The sequence below is a fragment of the Hylobates moloch genome, unplaced genomic scaffold, assembly GCF_009828535.3.
Source record: "Hylobates moloch isolate HMO894 unplaced genomic scaffold, HMol_V3 SCAFFOLD_14, whole genome shotgun sequence".
Lineage (NCBI taxonomy): Eukaryota > Metazoa > Chordata > Mammalia > Primates > Hylobatidae > Hylobates > Hylobates moloch.
Genome location: NW_026652289.1, coordinates 57,749,805 through 57,777,794, shown reverse-complemented (window position 1 = coordinate 57,777,794; position 27,990 = coordinate 57,749,805). Strand labels below are relative to the sequence as shown.

The window sequence follows — 27,990 nt, the reverse complement described above, 5'->3', positions numbered from 1 at the left end:
AAGTCAAAATAGCAATAACAATAATGAAAGTAATAATAATGCTATGTTTTTACACAATCATTGTTCAGGCTCACAACTCCTATTAATATTTTATTTTCCTTAAAGCAGACATAAAATTAGATTTGGAAGAAAATAACTTTGATGTATTATTTAAACTTTCTAGGATAAAAATACATGCAAGTTCTTCTAATTATCCAGAACTAAGAAGATATATGAGGTGTAAAATTGATATTTATTTTTGTTATTCTCAATGGAAGATCAGAGTTATAGTATGCTTCTCAGAAACTATTGTAACAGTTTACTTCATGGTATTGCCATAGAAACTTTTCCTGGTGAATGGCAGATGGGGCAGCTAATATTTCCATGCTTATTTCTCAAATGTAGAATTCAAAAGAGAGGTGTTGACAGAAAAAAAACCTAACACCTGCAATGGGAATACATTAGAAATGTAGTACTTTTCTTCATGATGTTAATGATTCTAATCTAAATTAATCAAGCTAATTAATGTGTTGCAGTAAGCACTGATGCAAACAGATTTCACTAATAAGTTAATGTAAGTATATGAAAACTCTATCTCTAAATTTATTCCCTTTGAAAAATTTCTGTAAGAACCATAGATTCATCAGAAATGCTCACAGGACAGATCTATATATGTTACAAATGGACAAACTAATAAATAAATAACATAAAAAATAGTCAAGGGTAGATGTCCTGGCTTCACTACCAAATCATTTAGTAGTGTCAGGCTTGGCTGTGCTCACTGTTACTGTGTTACTGCTCTATACCTTCAAATTATTTAGAAGAGTAGGGACATTCTAACTAGCAAATGTCAAGTCCCATAGAAGCATTGCTTCTGAACTAAGCTTAAACAAATATTCAATGCTTAATTTTGATTAGGAAATGTTGTTGATATTGTGGTTTTGCTTTGTAACCTGATTTCTACCAAAAGGATTAAAAGAAAAAAAAAGGGTGAAAGTAAAGAATAGGGATGTTTGTGGGTAGGGATTATCTTCATTGTGTTGGCAAGCAAGCAAACTTTTGCCTTAGAGCTAAACAAATTTTGCTGATACTCAACTGTCAAATTATCTTGAAGTGAAAGATTTATAATAGCAAAGAGATAATTATGTGAGTAAAGATTTGAAAATCTATAGCACATCAGAGCATTTGATGTTGAGTTTTTAACATGTTTCTTCTTTCACCTGTACAGCTATATAAGACAAATCACTCTGTTCACTCTTGATATCCCAGTCTGTATCTGTTTCTGAATCACTGGAGTAAATGTCAAAGAGAGAGGAAGTTCTAGACCACAATTCATCTGTCTGAGTAGTTGCATTACACAGTCTTTTTCCAAACGCTTTCACTTTGGCTTGAATACCTGAAAGAGAACAAGCATAAGTACCTATGAGTTAACTTTGCTTTTCATACATCTTTAATATACAAAAGATCAATTCAATTGCTTAATCCATTGAAGAGTCAAAACATACCCACACTACGGTGACGGGGCCTTTTCAAAGAAATTTGTGTACTTTTATGCACTGGGCCTTCTTCACAGTGAGTAGGTACTGAAGTGACAATATTAGATGGATTATCAGCATGGGGTTGGGTTTGTACAACTTCATTTTCACATGTAATCTAAAAATATAAATCAGAGGAGAATCATATTAAAGTGTACTTTATAGGGTTTTATCTTTCAAAAGTTACAAGTAGTAAAACAGTACAGCTGAAAATTTTCAGTCACATATTAGTAAGGCTGATATTTGAACCTAGGCAAGGTGAATCTATAGTCCAAGCTTTTATGAATTCTGCCATACTGTCTTTTTTCCACTTATAAATCATGAATTCTGGTCAGCCAGAATGCATAAGCTATTTGCTTACAACTAATTTTTTTTTCTTAAATCAACAGCTAGAAGAGATAATACTTTTTTTTTTTTTTTGAGATGGAGTTTTGCTCTTGTTGCCCAAGCTGGAGTGCAATGGTGCGATCTCGGCTCACTGCAATCTCTGACTGCCGGATTCAAGTGATTCTCCTGCCTCAGCTTCCCAAGTAGCTGGTATTACAGGCAGGCGCCACCATGCCCAGCTAATTTTTTTGTATTTTTAGTAGAAACAGGGTTTCACCATGTTATCCAGGCGGGTCTCGAACTCCTGACCTCAGGTGATCTGCCCGCCTCGGCCTCCCAAAGTGTTGGGATTACAGGCGTGAGGCACCGCGCCCAGCTGAGATGATACTATAGGTATTAACTTATTTGATATCTTAGCAGTCATATTATTCTAGAAAACCTAATCATTTGTTCTTTATACTTTATAGAAGTCTCCTTTAATAAGATAAATGACTTTTAATACTTTCCTGAGAAAAACTACATTGTGAAATAGAATTTTTTTTTTTTTTGATACAGGGATCTCCCTCTGTCACCCAGGCCGGAGTGCAGAAGCATGATCTTGGCTCACTGCAACATCTACCTCCTGGGTTCAAGCAATTCTCGTGCCTCAGCCTCCCAAGTAGCTGGGATTACAGGTGCTTGCCACCATGCCTGGCTAATTTTTTGTATTTTTAGTAGAGATAATGTTTCACCATGGTGACCAGGCTGGTCTCAAACTCCTGGCCTCAAGTGATCCGCCTGCCTCAGCCTCCCAAAGTGCTGAGATTACAGGCGTGTGCTATTGTGCCAGGCGGTGAAATTTGATTTGTGGGGGAACTAACATGAGTAAGAGGTAGAAAGAAGGAGGGTTTTGATATGTAAAAGGTAATATAAGACAGGGTACCTAGAGATTATGTGGAAGAGGGTAAGAAAAGATATCTGGAAAAGTTAAGAGGGCCTGGGAGGAGGGAAAGTAAGTGATAGAGAAATGAAAACAAAATTAAAGTGTTTAGCAGTAGTGGCAGCTGCCTTCAAACCACTGAAAACATATTTTAGTAGGTGTCTTTGGTGGCTGTACCATAGGCTATTGATACCCAAGTTAAAGAAACTTTGTGGCCGGGCACAGTAGCTCACGCCTCCCAGCACTTCAGGAGGCTGAGGCAGGCGGATCACTTGAGGTCAGGAGTTCAAGATCAGCTTAGCCAACATGGTGAAACCCCACCTCTACTAAAATACAAAAATTAGCTGGCATGGTGGCACATCAGCTACTCGGGAGGCTGAGGCACAATAATTGCTTGAAGCCGGGAGGCAGAGGTTGCAGTGAGCCAAAATCACACCACTGCACTCCAGCCTGGGCGACAGAGCGAGGCTCTGTTTCAAACACATACATACACACACACACACACACACACACACACACACACACACACACACACGGAAAAAAAAAAGAAACTTTGTAAAGAAATTCTTGTGAAGAGTCCCTTTGTAACACGAATCTTATTTAAAGGGTTTATCTCCACGTTTATTAAATCATGACCAATTTTCACTAGTTATATCTACTTCTAAGCCAAGTATTGTCAAAGTCCAGAATAAACACATATTTCTTTACAAAAAGGTATATTCTGGATAAAATAGTTTTAGAAATTTAATCAGTGTTTAAAAAATAACTTTTATTCCCTTTATAACAATAATACATTTTTTACCGCAAAAATTTGCACCAGAGAAGCAAAAAGAAGCTAAAAATTAGTCATAATCTCACAATCCATAGCTAAAACTTTATATTTTGATGTTTTTTGTCTTTTCCTGTGTATTTTTAAAAATTGAGATAATATAATGCTTTATAACTTAGTTTTCCCACTTATTTTATATATAATGTGTTATTAAATATTCTAAATCATAATTTTTATTGCCACATAGGAATGTATTATACAGATATACTACAATTTATTAAAACAATCCATATTACTAGAAATATTTGAACATAAATCTCTTGTGCAGATATCTGATTGCTTCTTCAGATTAAAAGCTTAGAGGCAGAATTTCCAGGCACGTATTAATCCACCAGCACATGAGTCAAAAGAAAGTATCTAGAATGAGGCAGAAAGAGACAAAAGGAAAACAGAAAATATAGAAAATGTCATAACAGACATAAGGGATAAGATTTAAAAGTATAACATAAAATGGGGCAGACACAATATTTGAACAAATAATAGCTGAGAATTTATCAAAATGGATAGAAGGCATTAAGACATGGTTTTACAAAAGTACTATAAACCCTTTCTATTTATCAAAATAAAAACAACAGAAACCAAACCTATGCACAATACAGTAAAACTGGAAAATGAAGAGAAAAACTTAATTAGCAGCCAGAGGAAAAAAGATACATTCTCTTCAATGGGGTAACCATAAGACAGAATAATGCCTAAACTTTTAAGGACACAGAAAGATTGAAAGTAGAAGGATGGAAACAGATGTACTATGCAAACACTAAGTTAAAGAAAGCTGGTGTTGCTATATTAGCACTACATACCTAATAACATAGCTTCAAAATATATACATATGTAACAACATTGCTAATAACCTAATAACATAGCTTCAAGATCTATACTACAAAATGGGTAGAATTTGAAGATTAATATGTAGATTCAAAATCGCAGTGGAAGATTGCAACATCACTTTCTTAGTAACTAATTAAGATAAAAATTCCAAAAGGATATAGGAAATTTAAACATGATTAATAGACATCAGTGGAACACTATCCAAGTGCAGTACGCACATTCATTTCAAGTACATATGGAACATTTAAAAAACTATTTTGGGCATGTTACAAGTTTCAACAAATTTCAAAAGATTAAGTCCATATATTGTATTTTCTCTGGCAGTAGTGTAATTGACCTAGAAAGCTATTGCAAAAATTTAAGGCCGGGCGCGGTGGCTCACGCTTGTAATCCCAGCACTTTGGGAGGCCGAGGCGGGCGGATCACGAGGTCAGGAGATCGAGACCACGGTGAAACCCCGTCTCTACTAAAAATACAAAAAAATTAGCCGGGCGTGGCGGCGGGCGCCTGTAGTCCCAGCTACTCGGAGAGGCTGAGGCAGGAGAATGGCGTGAACCCGGGAGGCGGAGCTTGCAGTGAGCCGAGATCGCGCCACCGCACGCCGGCCAGAGAGACAGACCCCGACTCAGTCAAAAAAAAAAAAAAAAAAAAAAAATTTAACTAAAAAATACCCAGAGATATGGAAATTAAAAAATATACTTTTAATTAACCCACGAATAAAAGATAAAATCACAATGGAAATTAGATATTTTATGCTAAATAATAAAAATACTCCATACCTAAAACTTGTAAGATTCAGTAAAGCCATGTTAGGTGGGGACTTATAATCTTTAATGCATATATTACGATAGAAAAATTAATTGGGCTTAATTTAGGTTAGAATTATTAATATCATGCAAAAAGTATTCCACAAAATATCTCTAACATATCCCCTTCTCAGGACCCAGGTTTTCCTCTATCAACACCACTCTACTGAATTCTACATTTAGGAAATAAGCTTGTGAAACTTAGCTGTGCCATTTAACATTCACCATAAAAATTCTGAAAATCAATGATATAATTTAACTTCTTAAGAATTTAAAGACAGAGCAGTGGACAAAATTTTAAAAAGTAGAGGAAGGGAATAATGAATAAGCGAAATAAATGAAAAAAATTCTAGAGAGAAGATCAACAAGGCAAAGTCTGTTCTTGGAAAAGACTAATAAAAATTGATAAACCGGTGGGGTGTGGTGGCTCATGCCTGTAATCCCAGCACTTTGGGAGGCTGAGGCAGGTGGATTACAAGGTTAGGAGTTCAAGACCAGCCTGGCCAAGATGGTGAAACCCCATCTCTACTAAAAATACAAAAATTAGCCGGCGCGGTGGCAGGCACATGTAATCCCAGCTACTCGGGAGCCTGAGACAGGAGAATCGCTTGAACCCGGGTGGCAGAGTTTGTAGTGAGCCGAGATTGAGCCACTGCACTTCAGCCTGTGTGACAGAGTGAGCCTCCGTCTAAAACGGAAAAAAAAAAATCGATAAACCATCTGGTGAAGCTGATCAAGAAAAAATGAAAAAGCAAAAATTACCTCGGCTCAAACAGAATTTTTTTCAAATACAAGATTATCATGAAGGTTTTGTGTCAATACATTTAAAAATTTAGATAGAACAGACAAATTAAAAAATACTATTTATGAAAATGGATAAACAAAAGAACTCTGAATAACCTTATAACAAAGAAATTGAATCCATCATAAAAAACCTTTCCAAAAGGAAAACTCCCCTCTTATCAGTGAATTCTAACAAATATTAATACCAAATTTATTAATGCATATATGCCATTTTTTATGAACATTTCCAGAGAATGAAAAAACAGAGAACAATTCCAAATCTGTTGGCATAATCTTCATACCAAACCTGAGAAAGGCATTCCAAGAAAGAAAAAAACTGTAGACCAGTTTCACTCATGCACACAGATACAAAAATCCTAAATATTTTATTTTAGCTAATATTTTATTAAGCAATATGGGAAAAAATAAAGCACTTTGACCAAATTGAGTTTATTTTAGCCATGCAAGTTTGATTCTATATTTTAAAACCAAGCAATATAATTTACTATATTAACATAATAAAAATGTTATCCTTAATAGATTGAGAACAACCATTTGATAAAATTCACTGTTATTTATAATCTAAACTAGGAATAAAGGGGAACATTTCTTTTTATTACAAAGAGAGCTATAAAAAACTATAGTAAAAATCATATCAAATGGGGAAATATTAAAGGCTTTCCCTCTGAAATTAGGAATGAGAAAAGGATTCCCCTCACCTCTTCTGTTCCCACACTGTACTGGAGGTTCAAGCCAGTGCAACAGGAAGAATACGAAATAAAAACGCAAACATCAAACACTTTTTTCAGATGATATTTTTGTACATGTATAGAATTCAAGAGAATTTATAAACTACTGATATTAATAAGTGAGTTTAACAAGGTTTTTGGATACAAGTTCAACAAAAATTAATTTATCAATATACACTTACAGATTATAAAATTTAAAATACCATTTATAGTAGCAAAATCAAATAGCTGTGAATAAATCTAATGAAAGATATATAAGACTTCTACATCAAATGCCATAAAACACTTTTAAGAGAAATTTAAAAACCCAAATAAATGGAGATATATGTTCATGGATTAGGAGAGTCAATATTGTCAATATGCCATTTATTCCCACATTCATTTATGAATTCCATGGAGTCATAATCAAAATCCTAGTAGGTAATTTGTGAAAATTGACAAACCAATTCTGAAATGTATCTAGAAATCTAAAGAGTCCAACATAGTCAAAATATCCACAAACATGAACAAGGTAAGAGGTATTAATCAATTGAATATTAATTCTTAATAAAGCTATATAAGACACTGTGATACTTTTGCTTAGGCAAACAGATAAGTGAGACAGAATAAAGTATGTGGAAACAGACCTATGCATATAAAGGGCACTTGATTTATGACAAAGTTGACATTGCAAGGCCAAGAAGAAATGCTACTAGTTTCAGTAAAAGATGCTGAGTCAAATGGGTATCAATGTTGGGAAAAATGAAACTTAAATCCTACCTCACACCAAACACAAAAATCAATTCTGAATTAGATCTAAATATAAAAAGTAAAAACAACAAAGTTTATTACAAACAGCATAGTAGAATGTTTTAAGTATTAAGCATAAAGAAAATTATTGCTAATTTGGACTACATCAGAATTAAGAACTTCAGTACATCAAAAGACATTATTAAGAACCAAGAGGCAACCCATAGTGGGAGAAGATAAAAACATTTAACTGAAAAAGGACTTCCAGGTAGAATCTATCAAAAATTCTAAATCAACAAGAAAAGACAGACAATCCAACAGAAAAATGGGATAGATTTAAAAGGGCATGTCACTGAAGGCTACCCAAATATCCAATTAATATTTGAAAAAGTGTTTCCTTACTAATTTCATCAGTAATCAGGGGATGAAAAGCAAAAACACTACTACACACTCTGCAAATGGACTCAGATGTGAAAGACTAGAAATCCCACGTATGGGCAAGAATGTGGAACAATGGAAACTATCATACTTGTGGTAGAAGTGTAAATTGGTACAAGTATTTTAGAAAACTATTTGGTATTATCTACTGAAGTTTAATATAATACTATGACCCAGCAATTCTAGGTATATATCCTCAGAAATGTGTGCACATGTGGACCACAACACATTACAAGAGAGTTTATAGTAGTATTACTTATGATAGCCCCAATGGGTAGCAACCCAAATGTTCAACAATAGACAGACAAATTTTGGTATATTCACACAATGGAATACTACATAATAATGAAAACGAACTACTGTTATATGCAACAATATGGATGAATCTCAAAAATGTAATGTTGAACAAAAGAAGCCAGACACAGAAAATGGCTACAGTATGATTTGATTTATATGAAATCCAAAAAAAAAAAAAAAAAAAGCAAACTTGGTTACCTTTGGGGAGAGGGGAGGGGCTGGATATGGGGTGATATAGGGACTCCTAGGGTGCTAGCAATGTTCTGTTTCTTTGACTTGGGTTGTAGTTACACATGTTCAGTTTATGATAATTTAATGACTTGTCCACTTAAGATTTGTTCACTTTTCTGTGTATTTGCTATAGTTCAAGTAAACAATTTAAAAAATTCAGTTGGGTTTTTAAAAAAAGAATGCAAAATTAACAGTTAAGGGAAAACAATAATCAAGCCCCTTTCTTTCCTTGGAAGTGGTGTCTTTTTGGAAGCCCCCTAAAGATAAGTAACATTCATATTTATATTTATCTACATCTAGCACCAAGCACCCAGAACAGTGTCTACAATAGCTCTTCAATAAATGTTGTAGAATGACTGGAAATCTGATTTTTAGACAGTTAGTCCTGGGATTGGGAAGAAAAACATTGGGTACGGGAAGAAGTCAGATAGACAAGCCAATTTTTTAGCGATGTGATTAGGGTTCTTTATCCAGACCAGGCTAAACATTTATTGCTATCAACTCAAAATCTTTTTTTTAACATTATATACTTTTAAAGTGACTATTTTAGAACTCACACATAGTTTTCTAGTAATTCAGCAAGTATATTAATGTACTATGGATTGTTATAAATGTTGGCTGGTTACATTTACTAAACGGAAAACAGATTTATTATGTATGTTGGATCTGTTTCCCAATGGTTAGTTTTTATGGGTTATAAAGACTTTGGTTGTTTGACTAACTTGGCTTTTCTTCTCCCAATTTTTTATTAGGTTGTGTAATTATGAAGAAGAAAAATGGTGTAGGGGGATGTGTGTGGCACATGTTTAGTATTTATCTCTCATATGTATATGGATGTATATGTTTGGGCAAAGTTTGCATAGGTGGTGATGCTGGACAGATGGTTCAAGGAAAGGACAGCTATCTTGAGAGGTATACAGCTTGGTGAGGAGGCAAACTGGCAGATAATTGAAAATTCAATTATAATGCAAAAATTTGTTCCTATAGTCATGTAATCATTCCATAAATATTTATTGAATTACTTAAATTTGTAAAATATTGTTTTAGGCACTGCAATACAATGGCAAACATGATCCTAGCTCTCATGGAGCTTACATTCTAATATGAGAAACAAATATTAAGCAAACTACACAATTATTTCATGGCAATTATGGTAAGTGCTACTGAAGTATCTGTGCTATTGAATCACATGGAGTACACGAAGAATGAGAGTACATAACTAAGGGATCAAGGCGAAAATGTTTAGCTGATTTTTAAAGGAAAAAGACTTAATTGGTAATGATGGGAGTGGGAGGGCATAGTTCCAGGATATTATAATACATGGAACAACTGAGCAAAGTCCTGTTGGTAGGAAGTAATATAGTATAGTATGTCCAAGAACTGAAAGGTCAGCATGATGGTACACAGTGAGCAACAGGGACAGTGGCCTTGGATAGGGCTAGTGTGGTATGCAGGGGGAAAAAACATGCAGAGCCATGTAAATTGGGTTAATAATTTTGCTCTTTATCTTAATAATTGCAAGATGCCATTAAAGGGTCTTAAACAACCACCCCAATGTAGGAAGCAGGTTAGCACTGCAGAAAGAGTGTTGGTCTGGCAACCGGACCTAAGTAAGGATTACAGACCCCTGAGGAAATTACTAACCTCTTGCTATAATTTAATCTGTGTAATGGTGGTAAGGCTGAAGTTTATCACAAGGAAGGCTGGAAAGTTTTCTTTAAAATGGTAAGTGGGGAAGAAGGTAGTAGTAACTAGATGCAAAATGAGTGCAAACAATGTTTAGAAGGAACAGAAAAGTAGGCAGAAGAGAGCAAGATGGGGAAATTCAGCTCACCAGGGATACTGAATTTAAAGGCAGCTAGAGCTAGTTATCAGTCAAAAGGAAGCTTAAGGGATTTATTAGCAAGCTCCATCTTCATCTGTAGCTCCACATCTCCTTCGCCCCATCATTTGTGATACAAATAAAGGACTTTCCTCAAGCTTATGTAATATTATGCAAACACAAGTTTCAAGCACTCCAATCCTGGAGATTTGCTCAAATTAAACCCTTTCTATTTAAAAACTCTGGAGCAGCGAGTGAAAGCAACTCACTACTCTGCAGGACAAGACTGTATATATATATATATATATGTGTGTGTGTGTGTGTGTGTGTGTTTTGGGGGAGGAGCAGTTAGAAGGAATTAACTGGGTCACTTAATTCCAAAATGTTAATGCTAAGTGGGACCTTGGAGATCACCTCTAAAGCACACCCCTAACTTTGCAGATTAGAAAACAGGAACTTTTGAGATGAGGTGCCTTTCCCAAGGTGACACTAAGTGGAGGAGCCCAGCTAGAGTCCAGGGTTCCTTACACAACCTTCGGTGGTCTCTCTTTACCTGTGAAGCCGCAGCCTGCTTCCCAGCTCGGGGGCGTGTACAGGAGACTGGACCTGGGGCAGCCTCAGAATGCCTGGCTGCCTGGAGCTCTCCTCTCGTGTCCGGGCGGCCTGCTTGGTCTCCCTCCTCTCCCCCCTTAAATGCCGGGGCGGGCACCCGGTGCAGGGTGGGCACGGCGCCTGCAACCAGCCTCAGGCGCTGGGAGAAGCGCAGGTTCTTCTGGATAACCGAAGAGACGTCAAAACAGGCTGGGGCAAAGTGGTCAGAGCAGATCACCGAGCGGTCATTGCCTCCGTACCAGTCGGCGCGGCAGCCCCGCACGAAGCGGTCCCAGAGCAGCCGCACGGCCCGGTCTTTGGGGAAGCGGAACAGCGACTTCCCAGACTTGGTGGTGTTGCCGCAGTGGGCGGCCACACAACGGGCCGGCATGGCGACCGTCTTCGGTGCGCGGGAGCCGGGCTCCCTGGACCTTCGCCCTTGGGCACGCTCCTCGCAGCGGCCTCGGCGAGGCAAGTCCTCCCCTCCTCACCTGTCCACTCCGGGTCGGGATTGTTTCCTTCCCTACCTCTGGTCACCGGAAGTGGCGATCTGGGGCCCCCAGTGGGAGGGCTCTTTGATATCTTCCTCCTCCTCCCTGCACTGCTCCCCAGGAGCCAGTGGACACAAGCAGAGGGATACAAATTTCGCGCGGGCAGCGCTGAGGTGGGCCGTAAAGAGGAACGGACCGGAAGTGGTGGTTGTCATAGCAACCAATGTGGCCAGCCTCTTCCCCAGCTTATCCTCCTCCCAATACTCCCGCTCTGTTTTTATGAGGCTGGGAAAATAGAAGGAGGAAGTGGTGACGCACTGGGCTCTCACGAATACAACCAGAAGCTGCAACGACTGTGTGGCTCTATCGATTCGGGAGAGGTCCAGACCGGAAATGGTCGTTTCCATGGTAACCCGGAGCAGGTTGCCTGGGAGATGACCTCTTTCGGGTCTCTTTGAATCTCCGCTGTAGCGTCACCTCGAAGGCAGATCTAACAGAGAACCTGGACTGTCTCCTATCATGATTCCCGGGAAATATCGCTCTGTTTCTGGCCGGGCTGCAAACAACGTAAGTTGGGCCTTCTACTTTCTCTTTCTTCCCATTGGTACTCTTTCTGACTGGCGTCTTTGTCCTAGGAGATGGGCTGTATTATTGGGACCAGGACCGCTGGGTCTACTCAAGCTATTGTCTGACCAGGGTTTGAGGTTCGTGGGCTGGACCAAGGCACAATTTAATATTATATGATGGGTACTCAAAGTCTTGTCCAGGATCTGGGCTCCCCAGAAGGTGGAGCTGGTCTGCTGTGAAAGGCTTGGGTTTATTTAAATTCCTTTGGCCAGTCAGTTCCTTTTTCTTTTCTTTTCCTTTTAACTGTGAAGAGAATTTATCATTAGGGACTCCCACCTCCTTCACCTGTCTCATTGAGATGTTTATTTAGACCTGAATGGCAAATGTCGAAAGCCTGAGGTACTAACTAGAGGGTTAAATTGCTGCCGACATTTTGGAAAATAAATCAGTGAAACCTTTTAATTCTTAGATGTGATTTTATTGTTTTCAGCAAATCCTCAGAACAAGATCACTTACCAGAAACAGAAATGGAGCATTGTGTTCTAATTTTTTTGTTATATTTTTATTTCTACCTTTTTTTGGAAATATGTGTTTGTCTATTAAGAGCAAATTTTATGGTTTAATTTTTACATTTCAGGTGAACTGCGGGCTTCATCTGGTTATTCAAACATCATCGCTTCCTGAAAAAAACAAAGTAAGATTTAAGAAGGTTGGCATTTAAATTGAAGATTGTTTTAAATTCTACACAAATAGCAACCTGACTTAAAGTGTAGATAGATTCTAAACTGAAAAATTTAAGTAGATTTGCTTTGATTTCCAGTTTAAAGCTAGTTCTTACTTTCTGCCTACATAAAGCTAAAATAGCCCTCTTTAAAAAACTTAATGTTATTTTATTGATTACAAAAGGTAACAGCTTTTTTTTGGACATTTACACTTTTTTTTTTTTTTCTTGAGACAGGGTCTAGCTGTATCACCCAGGCTGGGGCGCTGGGGTGCAGTGGCACAATTTTGGCTCACTGCAACCTCTGCCTCCCAGGCTCAAACAATCCTCCCACCTCAGCCTCCTGAGTAGCTGGGACCACAGGTGCATGCCACCACGCCCGGCTAATATTTTTGTATGTTTTGTAGAGACAGGTTTCACCATGTTGCCCAGGCTGTTCTTGAGCTCCTGAGCTGAAGCAATCCGCCTGCCTTGGCCTCTCAAAGAGCTGGGATTACAGGCAACAGCCACCGCACCCAGTGATATTTATACATTTCTGAAATCAGGAGCCTTCTTAAAATTGATGGCGTGTCATAGTTTAATTGGGGAGGTTTTTTTTCTTTCTTAATAGAGGGTAAAATAATGGTATGTCTTACTACTGATGACACCTTAGGTAAAATGGTAATTGGGAGGGCATATCCACACATCCCATTTAAAATCAGGGAAGAAAAAAACAGGTTAGAAGTGGACACATATTAGACTTAATGTTATTTAGAAGTTACGATAATGAATATGAGATTTTTTTCCCCCGGGCTATTTGCCCATAATGTCTCTAGCATTTCTAGAATTTCTGGCTTTTGATTTAATTTTTGAGATTTTGAGATAAACATGTTTTTCTTTCCCTTCTGTCTCACCTCAGCATTTATACTTACCTACTTTCTACACACTATGTCTCAAGACACAACATGATTTTTCCTCCTTTGACCAGGTTGGAAACCTCTAACCATCACAATTCAGGTGTGTCCTAAAAAGTTATTAAATAGGCGTCACTGGAAGAACTCTAAAGTGAAGGGCAGAGTTCACACATAACAGCATGAAGAAGGGTAAGAAAAGGCATGAGGAAGGTAAACGGAAGGACATCGTTAGTCAAGGAGGCAGCTGTTGATTACATTATATATGAATATGAAAATAGTAAACACTCAGAAAATAGACAATTTGATCATCTCAAATAAACAGCAGTTAGATTAATTGAAAATATTATTTATTATAATTGAGCATAATGGATTCTCTCCAGAGCTTTCCTAATTGATTTCTCTGGACAAATCCTTTTCCACCATTATAATGTTTCTAGGAACTGTGTGCCTCATCTAAATATTTTTTCCAAACCATTCACTTTCTCTTGTGTGGACATCTATTCTGAGAAAATACCTTTAGGTCATATAATTCCTAAGGATATAATGCAAATGCCAACATAATGTTTATAGTATGGATACATTAGAAGTATCTTAATTTATTCAAGATACATATTTGGGGTTTTTTGTGGCTAATCGTAAGAAGTTGTTCTGGTTTTGTTTTTCTCAGTCCTCCCACCAGATAATTATTTTAGATCTTAGAAGGCTTAAATATACAATTTTATTATATTATAATAGGACATTTAAAAGGATTATAATGATCAAAACAGTGATTTTTTCAACAGCATTTTATTTATATTGTGTGCTTTTTTTTGTAGCAAATGATTCTTTTAATCATTGTATTTGTGGTGAGAGCGTGGAGGGATTGGAAGTGTCTCAGCTTGGAGTATCTTTTATCCGACCTCATAAAATTGACCCTGATTTTGTGGGTGGTAAAATACAATGATAGAGGTGCAGCCATCATCTCTATCTAGTTCCAGAATTTTTTCGTCATTCCAAATGGAATCCCTGTACCCATTAAGCAGTTACTTCCCATTCCTTGCTTCCCTTAAATGCCTGGAAGCCACAAATATGCTTCCCATCTCTATGGATTTGCCAGAGTGGTATTTTGTGTCAGTTTTCTTTCACTTAGCATGATGTTTTCAAGGTTCATCCACATTGTACCATGTGTATCAGTTATTATATTTTTTTAAATTTATCTTCACTGCTTGGTGTTAAATTCGTCTCCAAATATTTTTTTCTTTAATAATGTTTTTCAGGTTGAATTCAAGCTAAATAAAGACCCATCGTCATTCCCTGGTAGACTTTTACAACATGACCTTGAAAGAAACTACTCAAGTAGGCAAGGTATTGTCAGTGAGTACAGATCAGATGTGGTCATTATCTTTGAATAATGTTAAGTGTTTAATAATGTTGAATTACTAGATCCGAATAAACTTGAATTTAAAATGAAATGGTTCACTGGGACCAAATTGGTTTGGTATTTTTTTAAATCATTGGTTGTATATGTGTAGCATAGTAGATTATTTCCAATACAGAAAAAAGCTGTTATTATTTTACTTTGAGGGTGGGCTATACACTAGAGAATGGAAAAAGAATGTTTCAAATACCATATTAGAACAGTATTTGGAAGTCGCTAATTAGTGAGAGTAAGAGTATGGGCACACAAATATTAAGGAAATCAGGAAAGAATGTAAAGTCAGGAGTAGAGAAGAAACAATCTTTCCCTGTTACTATCACATATAATTATAGATTTTATATTAAAGGCTTTAAACTCTAGTGTCTATCACTTGGAATCTTGTTAAAAATGCACATTCTTAGTGCTCCCCCTCCATCTTCCCCATTATGATTTTGTAGGTCTTGAGCGGGATTTGGAAATGTGCATTTTAATAATGTCACAAGTGATTCTGAGGTATATGGTTTGTGGGTCATCCTTTGACAAATACTGCCTCATGTGATCTGGTTATATTTCTGAAATATATTTTTCAAATCAAAGAAAACGTTCCTTCACATTTGAATCTTAGTTTGTTGCTGACAGCCATTAGCTTTCTGTAATGTGCTCATGTTAAACACTTCTGAATCCACATATACAAAACTGCCTCTACCTCTTAGGAGTTTATATGAGAGGGCTGATCAGTATAGGCCTTTCTAGGTTGTTCATGTTATTACTGTGGGAACATATGGCGATTTTAAATATTGGTTAATTTTCTCTCTCTTTTTATTTCTGGACCTACTTCTTGGACCCATCTAATCTGACATATCTTTTCTCTTTCCTACATTCTACACTCTTGTCTTGGCCAATTGCTGGACATGACGTCAGCCTAACTGCAGTTCCACAGTGTGGAAAACATCTGTCTTTGCCTTCTTTGATTCAGTTCAATACTTATTTACAAAGCAAGTATTGTGTGCCGGTCACTCTTTTAGGTACAGAATTATAGATGTGAAGCCTCAACTAGGGTTTTTATGCTTGCATTGTCAATTGCCTTGACATTTATGGTAACAATATCTTAAAAGTTTTCCCGAAATCACGAATCAAAATTAAGTACTTTCACTAAGGTTTTCTTGAGTTAGAGTAGGGAGTTAGTAAACATTTGAGGACGGCTGGCCGGGCAAACTTATTTAAGTGGTAAAGTATTACTAGATATTTGCTAATGAGGAAATAGTATGGATGTATTGAATTTTGTGAACCTGAGAGATAAATAAAGTTTTATACATAAGTAATGACCCATTCAGTATGAATTAACTCTTTAGGGAAAAAAACCTAATTGGTTTCTCATTTAAAAAATTTATTCAAAATTAGGTTCTGTGACAGGATACTAATTTGAAATGTCTTAAATGTGTACCTGGCTACTTTCAATGTGCTCCCTCCATAGTTCCAGGCAGTTTCGTGCAAAGAAGGCCACACAGCTTAGTTATTTTCTTGACTTTTGTACTCAAATTTTACTTCCAAGGGTATAAAATTTTGGAAAAATTGTAAGTAGCACCTCATCAGGAAAAGTTTAGGGATGTCTGTCTAATAAACTGTATCTTGATACCCAATCATTATAATTAATTTCAGCCATTTCCTATTTTTCAAAATTAATCGAACATATCATAGCCTGTCCACACAAATTAACCAATGGTACTCTCAGTCAAAAGTAAAGACACTTGATATTTTATTTAAGCTAGTGAGTTTAAAACTTGATATGTGATTTCTTTAGGCTTCTTAGAATATTAAGAGTTAACCCCTGTGTCTTTGAGATTTTATAAGTGCCATATATTGCAGGAACTACTATATAATAAAATTTCAGTTAACCTGAACTTATTGATTAAATCCCTTAATTAGGAATTTTAAAATGTGTGTATAGAAGGGAAGAGGCAATACTTTACTCTTAAGATAATGATAAATCACTGGAAAATCTAGAGTTAAGATTTTGGTTACCAAAACAATCTCAAAGACAGGGCCGAGTGGACACACATATATGGCAATATGTACTATGCCGTCCATCCATCCACCTGTCTGTCCATCCACCCATCTGTTCATTTATCCATCCATGCATCCATCTCTTCATCTATATAGTCATACTTCCAACCAGCCATCCAGCCATCTGTGTATCTAGCATACAGTGCAGTGAACATTCTCACCAAATTTAGACCATTATACTTCTTAACACTTTGAAATGCTATTTATATTGAGATTTTTTTTAACAGAAGTAACACACACAAAGTAGATTTTCAATTAAATCTTAGTAAACTGGAAAAACAATTAATTTGTCTATTGATTGCCTACTGAATTTAGATTTTACCAAGAATATAAAGAATGTAAAATGAGGTCCATCACCCAAGGAGCTTGTAAATTTAATTGGGAAGACAAGGGCTACATATCTGGTAAGTTAAATAGTAATATAAGAAATAAATAATAACAGGCCGGTTGCTATGGCTCGTGCCTGTAATCCCAGCACTTTGGGAGGCCAAGGTGGGTGGATTGCTTGAGCCCAGGAGTTCAAGACCCCATCTTGAACATGGGCAGTATGATGAAACCCCATCTGTAAAAAAAAATACAAAAATTAGCTGGGTGTGGTGGCACATGCCTGTAGTCCTAGCTATTCGAGAGGCTGAGGTAGGAGGATCATTTGAGCCTGGGAGTTTGAGGCTGCAGTGAGCAGTAATCATGCCACACTGCATTCCAGCCTGGCTGACAGAGCAAGACCTTGTCTCAAAAAGAAAGAAAGAAAAATGAAATAAACAGTAACAAACTGTTACGATGAAAATTTTGCCACATAGTAATGTAGTTTTTATGTGGGTATTTATATACCCACATATATATGTGGATATTTATATACCCACATATATATGTGGATATTTATATACCCACATATATATGTGGATATTTATATACCCACATATATATGTGGATATTTATATACCCACATATATATGTGGATATTTTAACTGCAGATCTCTCTGGTTCCCAGTTATTTAGAAGGTCTTGTTGTATGGTAGGTTTAAGGCCTTTTACCCTAATCATTCTTATGTCTTTCTATTTATTATAAGCAGTATATCACATCGACAGTAAGTTCATTATGCTGATAGTGATTATGACTTCTGTGTATAAAAAGAGCTAGAAAGTTTAAGGATAAAATCCCTTTATTCACTGAGTGTAAATTTAATCTTTGATTATTGCCTCTGTATCTTAAGTCTTGTAAAGTTTAAATTTGCCTCTTAAAAATTGAGGATTGCCTTGAAGCCTTAACAAAATCATTCAAAAAACCTAACTAATGCTAACAAGAGAAACTGAGGTTGTCTGCTGCTTGGAGTTTTTCAATCTTTTGTCTTTAGTTGACCAATTAATCTTTAATTAGTTAATTCTTAGACTGCAGTCAGTTTTTAGACGGGTTTTTGTTTGTTTTGTTTTTGTTTTTTTAACCATCTTGACTTGATTTCCAAATCAATTTACTGACTTGTGGTTGCTTTTAGGTATCTTGCTAGCATGTGGTTATGTCAGAAAATCAGTTTATTGGTGAATATGATGTCAATTCTGAATGCATATACTCTAGAACATCATTATTATCTTGATATTTCGTAATATTCAGAAAAGTGGGATGTGAGCACTGATTATTTTGTTCAAGAAACTAGGGGTGAGATACTTCAGTTTATGCCTTGCAGACCTGGGGAAGCTAGCAAATGCCATTGCCTTATAGCTTTTTAATATGATTTATATAGAACTTGATTTTAAGTTGTCATTATATTGTCTGGTGACCTCCCAAAGAGTAGGTTAGCTTTCTAGATTTGGTTTTCATCTTTTTGTTAGTTTCAGCAGCAGAATTCTGTGGTAACATCAGGTTCTATTTTACTATTATACTTAGTGCTCCTTTCAAGCATTTCAACATCAGTTGCTGCTTTCAGAAGATTTTCTTTTCATAGAGGAAAATATGGTAGATTTCCTCTAGCATTCAAACTGTCACGTTTGACCCATTACTCAAATTCTTACCTCATTTCTGGAACTTCTCATTGTTTCTTCTTGACCATTTACGTTCTTCTAGTTCTTTAGAAAATATCTTAATATTCACCTCCCCTCAAACCCATCTGTAACCACCTTCATTAAGTAAAAAATAACTAGACACACTTATGTGCAAACTTACAAATAGGTATTCTTTTTATTCTGCATTTATGTATGTTGTTCTATTTATGAATTTCATATGTGTATTTACTAATTTCAGTCTGCTAGATTGAAAGCTACGTAATGGCAAGGACACCATCTAACAAACAGCCTATAAACCTTAGAGGGGTGTCATATACTTTGTGGACCCTAACTACGGTATGCTAGATTTACTGACACCCACTTTGGTATCTTGGCAATATTCTCTACTAATAGTGGCTGAACTTACAAAGAAAGAGATGATGTGAGGTTTACGTCTGCTATCCAAAACTACTTTTTGTATATTTCCTATGCATCTCATCCACAACAAATGTGACAGAACTATATGGGCTGGAAATGAAAACTGCCACGAGGTCCTTATCAGCATTTGGAGATTCTTCCATTAAGACACCTTCAAAATCCAGAATCCAGCAGCGCTGTCATAGTGCTGGCCCAAATATATCTGGTAATGAGGGACTATCATTTTAGTTATAGAGAGTTAGAATTTAAGACAAGGAGTCAGGATTACAAAGGAATAAAGATAGCACTGGAGTAGTTCTGTACTTTCAACCAATCTGTAAGGCAAGGGAAAAATTATTTGGCATACATGGAACACATAGTTTAGGTTTAAGAAGGAAAGAAACAAATTCAGCTTAGTAATTAATTTCAAATATGGAGAGCTATGGAAACTATACATTCTAGATAAGATATTTATGGTGCCAAAATTCTCCAAATATAAGGTGACTTTAGTTTCAGGACTTCGAAGGTTTTTCTTAATTAAGTAATTTGTATATCATTTTTAATAGGTGATCATATTAATTTGGTGAGCTCATCATTGTCATCATTTCCTATTCTTCAACGTTCTTCTGAAGAGAAAATTCTTTACTCAGACAGGTTGAGCCTAGAAAGGTGAGGACAATTTCTTTTCTTTTCTTTTTTTTGACTAGGTAATACACAGACATGGTACAAGACTTGAAAGATGCAAGTCTCCCTCCTTCCTCCTGTTCTCCAGTTATTCAATTCTCCTATTTAGATATAATCTTTTTTTTTTTTTTTTGCCAATTTTTTGCTTCTCCTTCCTGAGGTACGGTAAGGAATTTTATATCTATATAACATAAAAGAGCTTGACTATACTTCACAAGAGTACTACAGCAATTCTAAAATATGACATTGATGAAAAATGGATTGTAGTATAGAAAAAAACCACAATATAATCCTCACATAAGCTTCCTGGGCCCTATCCAGTCTAGTTTCCTGTTACTTCACTGGCTTCATCTCTTCCTACACTCTCCTTCACTCACTGCTCCAATCATACCTGCCTCCTTGCTGTTTCTTGAATACACCAAGAGTGATTATACCTCAGGAATTTGGTACTTGCTATTCCCTCTGCCTGGAATGCTGTTCCTTCTCATATCTCTAGGCTTACTGCCTTCAGGTCTTTGCTTAAATGTCATCATTTCAGGGATGATTTTTCTCTGGCCATCCTCTCCAAAATTGCAACCCCTTCCAGACTGAAGTCTCTAGCCCCCTTCTCTGCTTTCATTATTTTTCTTCTTAGCATTTATTACCCTATAACATAATAACTATTTACTTACTATGTTTATTGTCTGTCTCCTACTAGAATATAGGTTCCATAAGCACCGAAATTTTTGTCCAGTTCTGTATTATTGGTATTTAGAACAGAACCTGGTACAAAACACGCTCTTGATAAAATTTTTTTTAATGAACGAATATATTTAGAACTTGATCCCCATCTTTACATCTAGGAAACTATCCACAGTAGCATGGTGGATGAAGGATCCCAATCTCTGTCTACCCCAGTGGTATAACCAGCAGAGAAAATATCTCTGTTTTGCATACCTTTAGCTTAGCAGTGCACACCTGACAACAAATTATAATGAACTATCTGTGTTTATAGTTGGGAAAAACTGCTGGAGGTTCTAACATGTTCTTTTGTAGGAAAAGTAACACTGAAGGGCAGTATCTCTCATGACATCTTTGCGGTATAAGTGGTTTTTGAGAATGCTGTCTAATATTTATAACTTTCATGATATTATTTTAATGTTTTGAGGGTTTTTTTTGGTAACTTTTCTCTTGATCTTTAAAAGACCGGCCAAGAATAGTACCTCAGCCCTTCCGTTTCATGTTACTTGACATTAACAGGAGCCAGTATTTGTAAGACTAACATAACAAGTTAGGCACTTCCTTTGTAGCTTGGGATGACTCAGGCAATTGTGAAGATGGGTCCTTAACAGCATGGGCCTCTGGGGTGGAGAAGCAAACTTTGATTAGGCAGAGACTTGCTTATCAAGAAAGTAAGGATTGAGAGAACTGACTCCGCTTCAAAAGTTGGTTGTAAAATGACAGAATCACAAAGTTAGGCACCATTTGACAAGAACCAGGATGTGCAGTCAAGAAAGTTTGGCTAGCAGCAAGGAACTAACTCAGGGATCATTTTTGAGAGCCAGTGGGTAGTGCCAGTGATTTCCGAAGGCAGATCTGCCATGCTGTGCAGCTTCTTAGCTAGGAGGCTGAGGGGTCAAGGGCAGAATCCATCTCTGAGAAGAACTACTTGGAAGAGCTAGGCTCTGGCTGTTTTGGGAGTTAGGTTAGGCCTGGAGTACCAGGAAGGCAGCCTATCGGCACCAAGAAGGAAACACAGAAGCAAAGGCATAGTCCGATAGATGTATTGGTAATGGGGTAGGATGTAGCAACTCAAGAGTTTTGTAGGCCTAGAAACTCCCCTTGAGGGCAATGGGTCTCTGGTTATTATGTATGTTTGCTTGCTTGTTTTGTTGGAGTGACAACGGTTTGTGGGGTTAAGCAGTATACAAGTGAGCCTTGGCACTGAGACTTAACCACTGTGTTTAGAATCAGAGAAAGTGACTTTATTTCAATCTATGGTAGTTTAGGTAAGAGGGAGGATGGAGGTTATTTATTTTCCTATCTTAGTGATGACCGATTCAAGAATTGGATGAAATAGAAGTTGGGGAGTATCAGTAAGTTTAACTAAGAGAAAAAGAAAAAGACTGAAGCAGGAAAAGTGAGACGATTTAAATTTTTTGCTAAGCTGATGCACAAAGATACAAATTTTAAGGTAGAATACTTACAATTTATTAATTTATAATTTATATACTAAATTTATTGATTTATCACAGTTGTGATAAAATAGTTGGATAAAATATTGTGATAAAATAATTGAATATATGAAGTGAATTTTAAATATTCTGTGAAAAAAATAATTGAATACATGAAATGAATTATAAAATTAACCACACATTAAAATAATTAAACTATTGCCCAAAATTTCCTTTTCTTTTCCTCTGTCTTAAACAGGTTTCTTCAGAATCTATATTTTTAAACATCATATATTTGTTAGCCATTAACATTGTAATTTTTTTTTCTGCGAATCATTCTTTTTTCTCTTCATCAGGAAGATTCTGATCACTGTCATAGTTTCACTTATGCTAGTAACACTCTGATATATTTTCTTTAAAGCTTTCATTAACTTGATTTCTACTGAAAGAGAATATTTCTAATAAACTTCCCTATTAGAGTTGTTCACACTCGGATAGAGCTGTATTTTCCTTGAGCTGTATTTTAACCTCTCAGAGTAGAATCACACAGGACCTCCTCTCTGCCCCTATTATTTTACTACTAGAATTCTTAAAGGGCCCTGAACTTATTTACTTCACATGTAGTATGTTACAACATTTTGCATAATAGAGGCTTACTGTTTTAAATATAGCTCAAAGCATATATTTTTAAGGTTTCATCCTACCCTGTAGCACTCTAAATGTTCTGCAAAGTTCAAAGTGTTGAGCATGTAAACATATACTTAAAATCTTAGTTTCTAAGGAAATAGTAAGTAAGGACCACTTTGCCATTAATGGATCTCAGGATGAATTTTTTTTTTTTAATCAAAATGAACTGTAGATGGCTGAATTTCTTGCTCTTTTGAAGATGTCATCTGGCTCAAGAGTCTGTGATTCTCTGAGACTTTTATATGTTTTTAACTCTGATGACTTAGTTGCCTGGGCAATCGTTACATCAGTGGATTGATGCCAAGGGCATTTGTCTGGTTATGTGACAAGATTCTTTCAGCCATTTAAACCTCTATCACAAAAGGCAATTATGTTGAATGTTTTCTCATGTTAAGTCAGTTTCATGTGAAATAACTTATATTTGAGTTTTTTAAATACTATGAGACCTTAGACGTAATTTTAATAATAAACCCTGTCAAAGTCTATTGGCTTTTTTTTTGTGAATGATTTACAATTAAATATAGGTCGCTTAGCTCATGGGGGTTGGAAGTGGTCCAACTTATTTTTTTCTCCTCACAGAATGGGAGCACAAATATACTACTAATAGTATTTGTAAGAGGAGGTAGGTGGCTGAATCATAACCTAATTAACTTTTTAACATTTTTTCTAGACAAAAGCTGACCGTATGTCCTATCATCAACGGGGAAGACCACCTTCGTCTGTTGAACTTTCAACACAATTTTATAACTCGGATACAAAATATTTCTAATCTACAGAAGTTAATATCCTTGGATTTCTATGATAACCAGATTGAAGAAATTAGTGGGCTTTCGACTCTGAGATGTCTTCGTGTCCTTCTGTTGGGGAAAAACAGGTATTCTTTGTAGAGCAGTTTTTGTAGCCTAATGTTATGTGTAGGATTAGTGTGGAGATGACAACTTAGAATTGAATAATACTTAAGAAATGAATAGGCTAAAAATTTTTAAAAATTATTTGAATTAGTTGAATGAATTAAGATCCAGTCATAATTTGTTTCATGAGATTCAGTATGACAGTTTGTCACACCAGATAACATTTATTATGTATTTTACTTCCATTGCTTTCCAGTGCCGTATCTTATAGGGAAGTAAATAGCAGACTTTGGCCTTGATTTTGTTTTCTTAGAACTTACTTTAGACATATGTATTCACTTTAGGCTTATGTGTTTCACTTGTGACTCTTCCCAGTGTTTGACTGAGGGTGGACACTCGATACTTTGTGATTTGACTGAGGGTAGACACTCGATACTTTGTGATTATCTCACAAATTGATTCTTTTTTCAGATGGTAGTTTCAGAGTGTATCTAACATTACATCCTATATGAACTTCCCCAGTTCCTTTTATACAACTCTATTACGTAGTGCAACTATACAGTTCTTGACTCATTTCTTTGAGATTCATTCACTACTTTTCATTCTATTTTACTGAATAGCTTTTGCAATGCCTACAAAGAAGGGCTTTACACTAAAATCCAAAAATAGTTTTTAATTATCAAATGAAGACTTTAGATATATGTTATAATCAGGCTACGTTCTCCTCCCCCATCTTTCCCTGCCTCCCACCCTAGCATGGATCTTGGATTACTCCTTGCAGGAAAAAAAAGTATTATCTTTTCCTTACCTGTCTCAAGGTTCATGGCCGACACTCTATAACAAAGACAGATTAACAAGAGAAAAGCATTAACAATTTATTTAATACAACTTTTACATGACACAAGAGCCCTCATAAATGAATATCCTCCAAAACAGGGAAAACTGCGTATTTTTAGGCTTAGGCTTGAAAACAAGTGGACAGTATGATTGGACAAAAGGAGGTATGATCTAATGGTAATAAACTGGGGGAACTTAGCAAGGCCTATTTGTTCAGATTCTTCTTGGTGTCTCTGTGTCTTCATTCCCTTTTTTGGGGTATATTATGTATTTTACTTCCATTGCTTCCTTCCATGAGCGTCATAAGACCCTCATTCCAGAGGAATCCTGCCCTATATCCAAAAAGGGAAGGGATAGATCAGATACTTCTATCTATCTGGAAGGTAGATCAGAGAATTCTTTTTATGGCCTCGGGGAGAAAGGTGAGAGAAGCTCAGACAGTGAGCTTAGGAAAAGTATCTTAAATGTAAGGTAGGGTAGGTAGATCAGAGAATTCTTTTTATGGCCGTAGGGGAGAAAGGTGGGAGAAGGTCAGATAGTGAGCTCCCTCCATTTTTTTTTTTTTTTTTGAGATGGAGTCTTGCACTGTCACCAGGCTGGAGTGCAGTGGCGCCATCTCGGCTCACTGCAACCTCTGCCTCCCGGGTTCAAGTGATTGTCCTGCCTCAGCCTCCCGAGTAGCTGGGACTATAGGCGTGTGCCACCATGCCCAGCTAATTTTTGTATATTTAGTAGAGATGGGGTTTCACCATGTTGGCCAGGATGGTCTCAATTTCTTGACCTTGTGATCCACCTGCCTTGGCCTCCCAAAGTGCTGGGATTACAGATGTGAGCCATCGCGCCTGGCCTGAGCTTCCTCCTTATATGATTTTCTCAATTTCCTTCAGCTTAAATTACTCAGTAGGCCAATGTGCCATAGTTTGGGGTATTGTGTGCCCAAAATAAAGCCTTGACTGTCTTTATTCTCACTACCCAGTGATAATATAAGATACTTTTCCCAATGTCATGTCCCAGAGTGCTAGGCTCTTGTCTGTTTTCCATAGTTTCTATGAAGGCTTCTATCAGTGTAGTTTATTAATTAGTTCAAGTGTTAAGCTAAGCATTATGTAGTCTGAGCAAATTTGGAGAGTATCTTAGTCTGTTTATGTTGCTATTAGGCAACCCATTGGGGATCAAATTTTAACATGATGTTCGGTGGGGTCAAATATTCAAACCATAGCAGGGAGATTATAGAATCATAGAGTATTAGAGCTTGAAATGACCTCAGAGAGTAGCTTCCTCTTTTTACAGATGGAGAAATGGAAAGGCAAAGTGACTTTTGTAAAGTTAGATATATACAAAGTCTATACAATAAGGGAATGCCACCAGAGCAGTTCACTGAGTAAGGTGAGAAGGGAAGTTCACTTTTCATACATTTAAGGCATTCCCTAGTCTCCCTATTCTCTTGCCCAGAGATTTCTTTTTTTTTTTTTTTTTTTGAGACAGAGTCTCGCTCTGTCGCCCAGGCTGCAGGCTGCAGTGCAGTGGCGCGATCTCCGCTCACTGCAAGCTCCACCTCCCAGGTTCACGCCATTCTCCTATCTCAGCCTCCTGAGTAGCTGGGACTACAGGCGCCCGCCACCATGCCCGGCTAATTTTTTGTATTTTTAGTAGAGATGGGATTTCACCATGTTAGCCAGGATGGTCTCGATCTCCTGACCTCGTGATCTGCCTGCCTCAGCCTCCCAAAGTGCTGGGATTACAGGCATGAGCCAACGCGCCCAGCTGCCCAGAGATTTCTTTACTAGTTTCTGATCCTCAGAGTTACTGATTTGCCTCACTTGCAATTATTCTTTAATACCATTGTCATTATTCCCTGCTTTTAGTCCTTGAGATAATATTTTTAGTGATATTTAAAATCACTTTCTCTAGTATTTAAGCACTGCTCCTGGTTCCTACCATTTTAAGTCATCTTTCCATCTATTCTGTTTTCCTATTTGTACTTTTCAGCTTCTCTGGCTTCTTAGAATTTACTCTTTAAGTTGTTGTTTTTGTTTTTGATAACTCGTGCCTTGAAGGTACCAGTCTATCCAGTCTATCTGAGCTTCTGACTTTATTTAAGGTCTTTTTGTTCTTTCAACTCTAAGAGACTTAATGCCTTTTTACTATGCCATTATGTTAGTGAAGTAAAAGCAATCTAATGCTGTGTCTTTTTCCTCTTTCTACTCCTCCATCTTTTTTATTTGTTATTTGTTTGGTTTTAATCTTATTTTACTTTTCACATAAACGAATAGCTGTTGAACAGTTCTAGAACTATTAGTGTTCTTGAATCAAAAAGAAAATGAGTCAGAAGAAAACTTTCCATATTCTCCCCTATTGCATGTTTTTCAAGTGTCAGTGAAATGCAAGTCTGATCCCTAAAACAAACGCCAAATGCTCTCCAGCCAGCTGACTTTGTCACAGCAAGGGGCCTGTGAGCTGTGAAGATGGAAATCTGTCCTGGGTTAGTACTCTGTGAACATTAAGCAAACCTGGCTGAGGATGGTGGTAAAGAGGGAAGTACATCTGCTACCCTGTCTCTTCACGCATTTGTGTTAGATGACTTGTTGCTTCCTGTTGGTCAAGTTCAGAACGCTTTCCCCTTCCCACATTACAAAACTCTGCATTGTCTTTTGGTCCAAGGCAGTGGAACCATATATGGAAATCCAGGGCAATCACATGCCTCTGGGTTCAGGCAACTCCAACAAAGATTTCTACTCTAAAGCTAAGAAAGAATCTTGCTCAGGTTCTGTATGTGAGGTTTCCATTGATACTAAAGAACTCCCAACCCCACATTGCTGTCAAAGTTCTTGTTCTAATTGTTCTGCCTTCAGTATCTCCTGCTTATCCTCTCCAGGTCCTCTGCCACCCTCGTCATTACAGGCTAATGCATAGAACTTCTCTGCATTTTCTTCTGATCACCCAGGATTATAGATCAAAACTCTTTGTTAGAACCTGGGATTCTCTGTTTCCTTCCTTTTGACTCCTTGAAGTTTCCCACTTAAGGATTTGTTTCTGACACCTGAAAAGCTGAGCCTTCATATAGGTCCTGTAGTGAGGTCTTTATCCTGGCATCAGTAACATAATGTGGCCTGCAGAGACAGGCTGTGATATATCCCTAGAGGTCTCAGGTGATGGGTGAGCCTCATCTTTTTCTAGTTTCAGTTTCTATTCAATGGAAGAACTTCTTTTTTAAATAAATCTTTCAGGTCACATTGGTGTTAACGTAAAAATGGTCAAATTTGGGGGCACTGGCTAGGATTCTGCAGATTCCTCACATCAATACCTAATCTGACCAGTAGGGGCCTTCTAGGTCAACTGATGCCTTCATTTACCTCTGAATTCTTTAGAATTGGGTATGTTTTTAGGTC

General features: G+C 36.9%; 2 protein-coding genes and 1 long non-coding RNA gene across 6 annotated transcripts in view; 1 reads left to right on the top strand and 2 right to left on the bottom strand.

Moving 5' to 3' along the window:
- Positions 1 to 77: 77 nt before the first annotated feature.
- THAP10 (THAP domain containing 10) lies at positions 78 to 11,614 on the bottom strand. 2 transcript variants are annotated; one of them, XM_032176088.3, is made up of 4 exons: positions 10,826 to 11,614; positions 6,726 to 6,746; positions 1,485 to 1,632; positions 78 to 1,375 (listed from the first exon to the last, which is right to left on the bottom strand). In XM_032176088.3, exons 1-4 carry the CDS (start codon positions 11,252 to 11,254, stop codon positions 1,179 to 1,181), a joined length of 795 nt encoding a protein of 264 aa, XP_032031979.1. In that variant the 5' UTR covers positions 11,255 to 11,614; the 3' UTR covers positions 78 to 1,178. The 2 variants fall into 2 exon arrangements, with proteins under 2 accessions (XP_032031979.1, XP_032031980.1); XM_032176089.3 differs by lacking the exon at positions 6,726 to 6,746 and having other exon boundaries at positions 10,826 to 11,605.
- A 10-nt stretch (positions 11,615 to 11,624) lies between these two features.
- LRRC49 (leucine rich repeat containing 49) overlaps positions 11,625 to 27,990 on the top strand; it is a 165,943-nt gene continuing 149,577 nt past the window's right edge. Inside the window, exons 1-5 of one of the 3 annotated variants that reach the window (XM_032176080.2) lie at positions 11,625 to 11,921; positions 12,559 to 12,615; positions 14,792 to 14,888; positions 19,956 to 20,058; positions 23,584 to 23,787. In XM_032176080.2, the coding sequence (XP_032031971.1) occupies positions 11,874 to 11,921; positions 12,559 to 12,615; positions 14,792 to 14,888; positions 19,956 to 20,058; positions 23,584 to 23,787 (509 nt within the window). In that variant the 5' untranslated portion in view covers positions 11,625 to 11,873. Of the gene's footprint in view, positions 11,922 to 12,558; positions 12,616 to 14,791; positions 14,889 to 17,323; positions 17,400 to 19,955; positions 20,059 to 23,583; positions 23,788 to 27,990 lie in introns of those variants that run through there. The other 2 variants (XM_032176081.3, XM_032176086.2) reach the window with 2 other exon arrangements.
- LOC131381126 (uncharacterized) lies at positions 17,488 to 27,456 on the bottom strand. The gene is made up of 3 exons (XR_009209609.1): positions 27,112 to 27,456; positions 24,573 to 24,598; positions 17,488 to 17,557 (listed from the first exon to the last, which is right to left on the bottom strand). It is a non-coding gene; the product is annotated as an uncharacterized LOC131381126 (long non-coding RNA).

Bases quoted from the DNA above. Each gene is read 5' to 3' on its own strand.
- THAP10 (XM_032176088.3), bottom strand. From the start codon at position 11,254: ATGCCGGCCCGTTGTGTGGCCGCCCACTGCGGCAACACCACCAAGTCT. The intron at 6,747-10,825 runs GTAAAGAGAGAC...TTGAACCTCCAG, and splicing joins AGCAGGCTGCGGCTTCACAG to TACAGTGTGGGAACAGAAGA. The intron at 1,633-6,725 runs GTGAGGGGAATC...TTATATTTTTAG, and splicing joins ACAGTGTGGGAACAGAAGAG to ATTACATGTGAAAATGAAGT.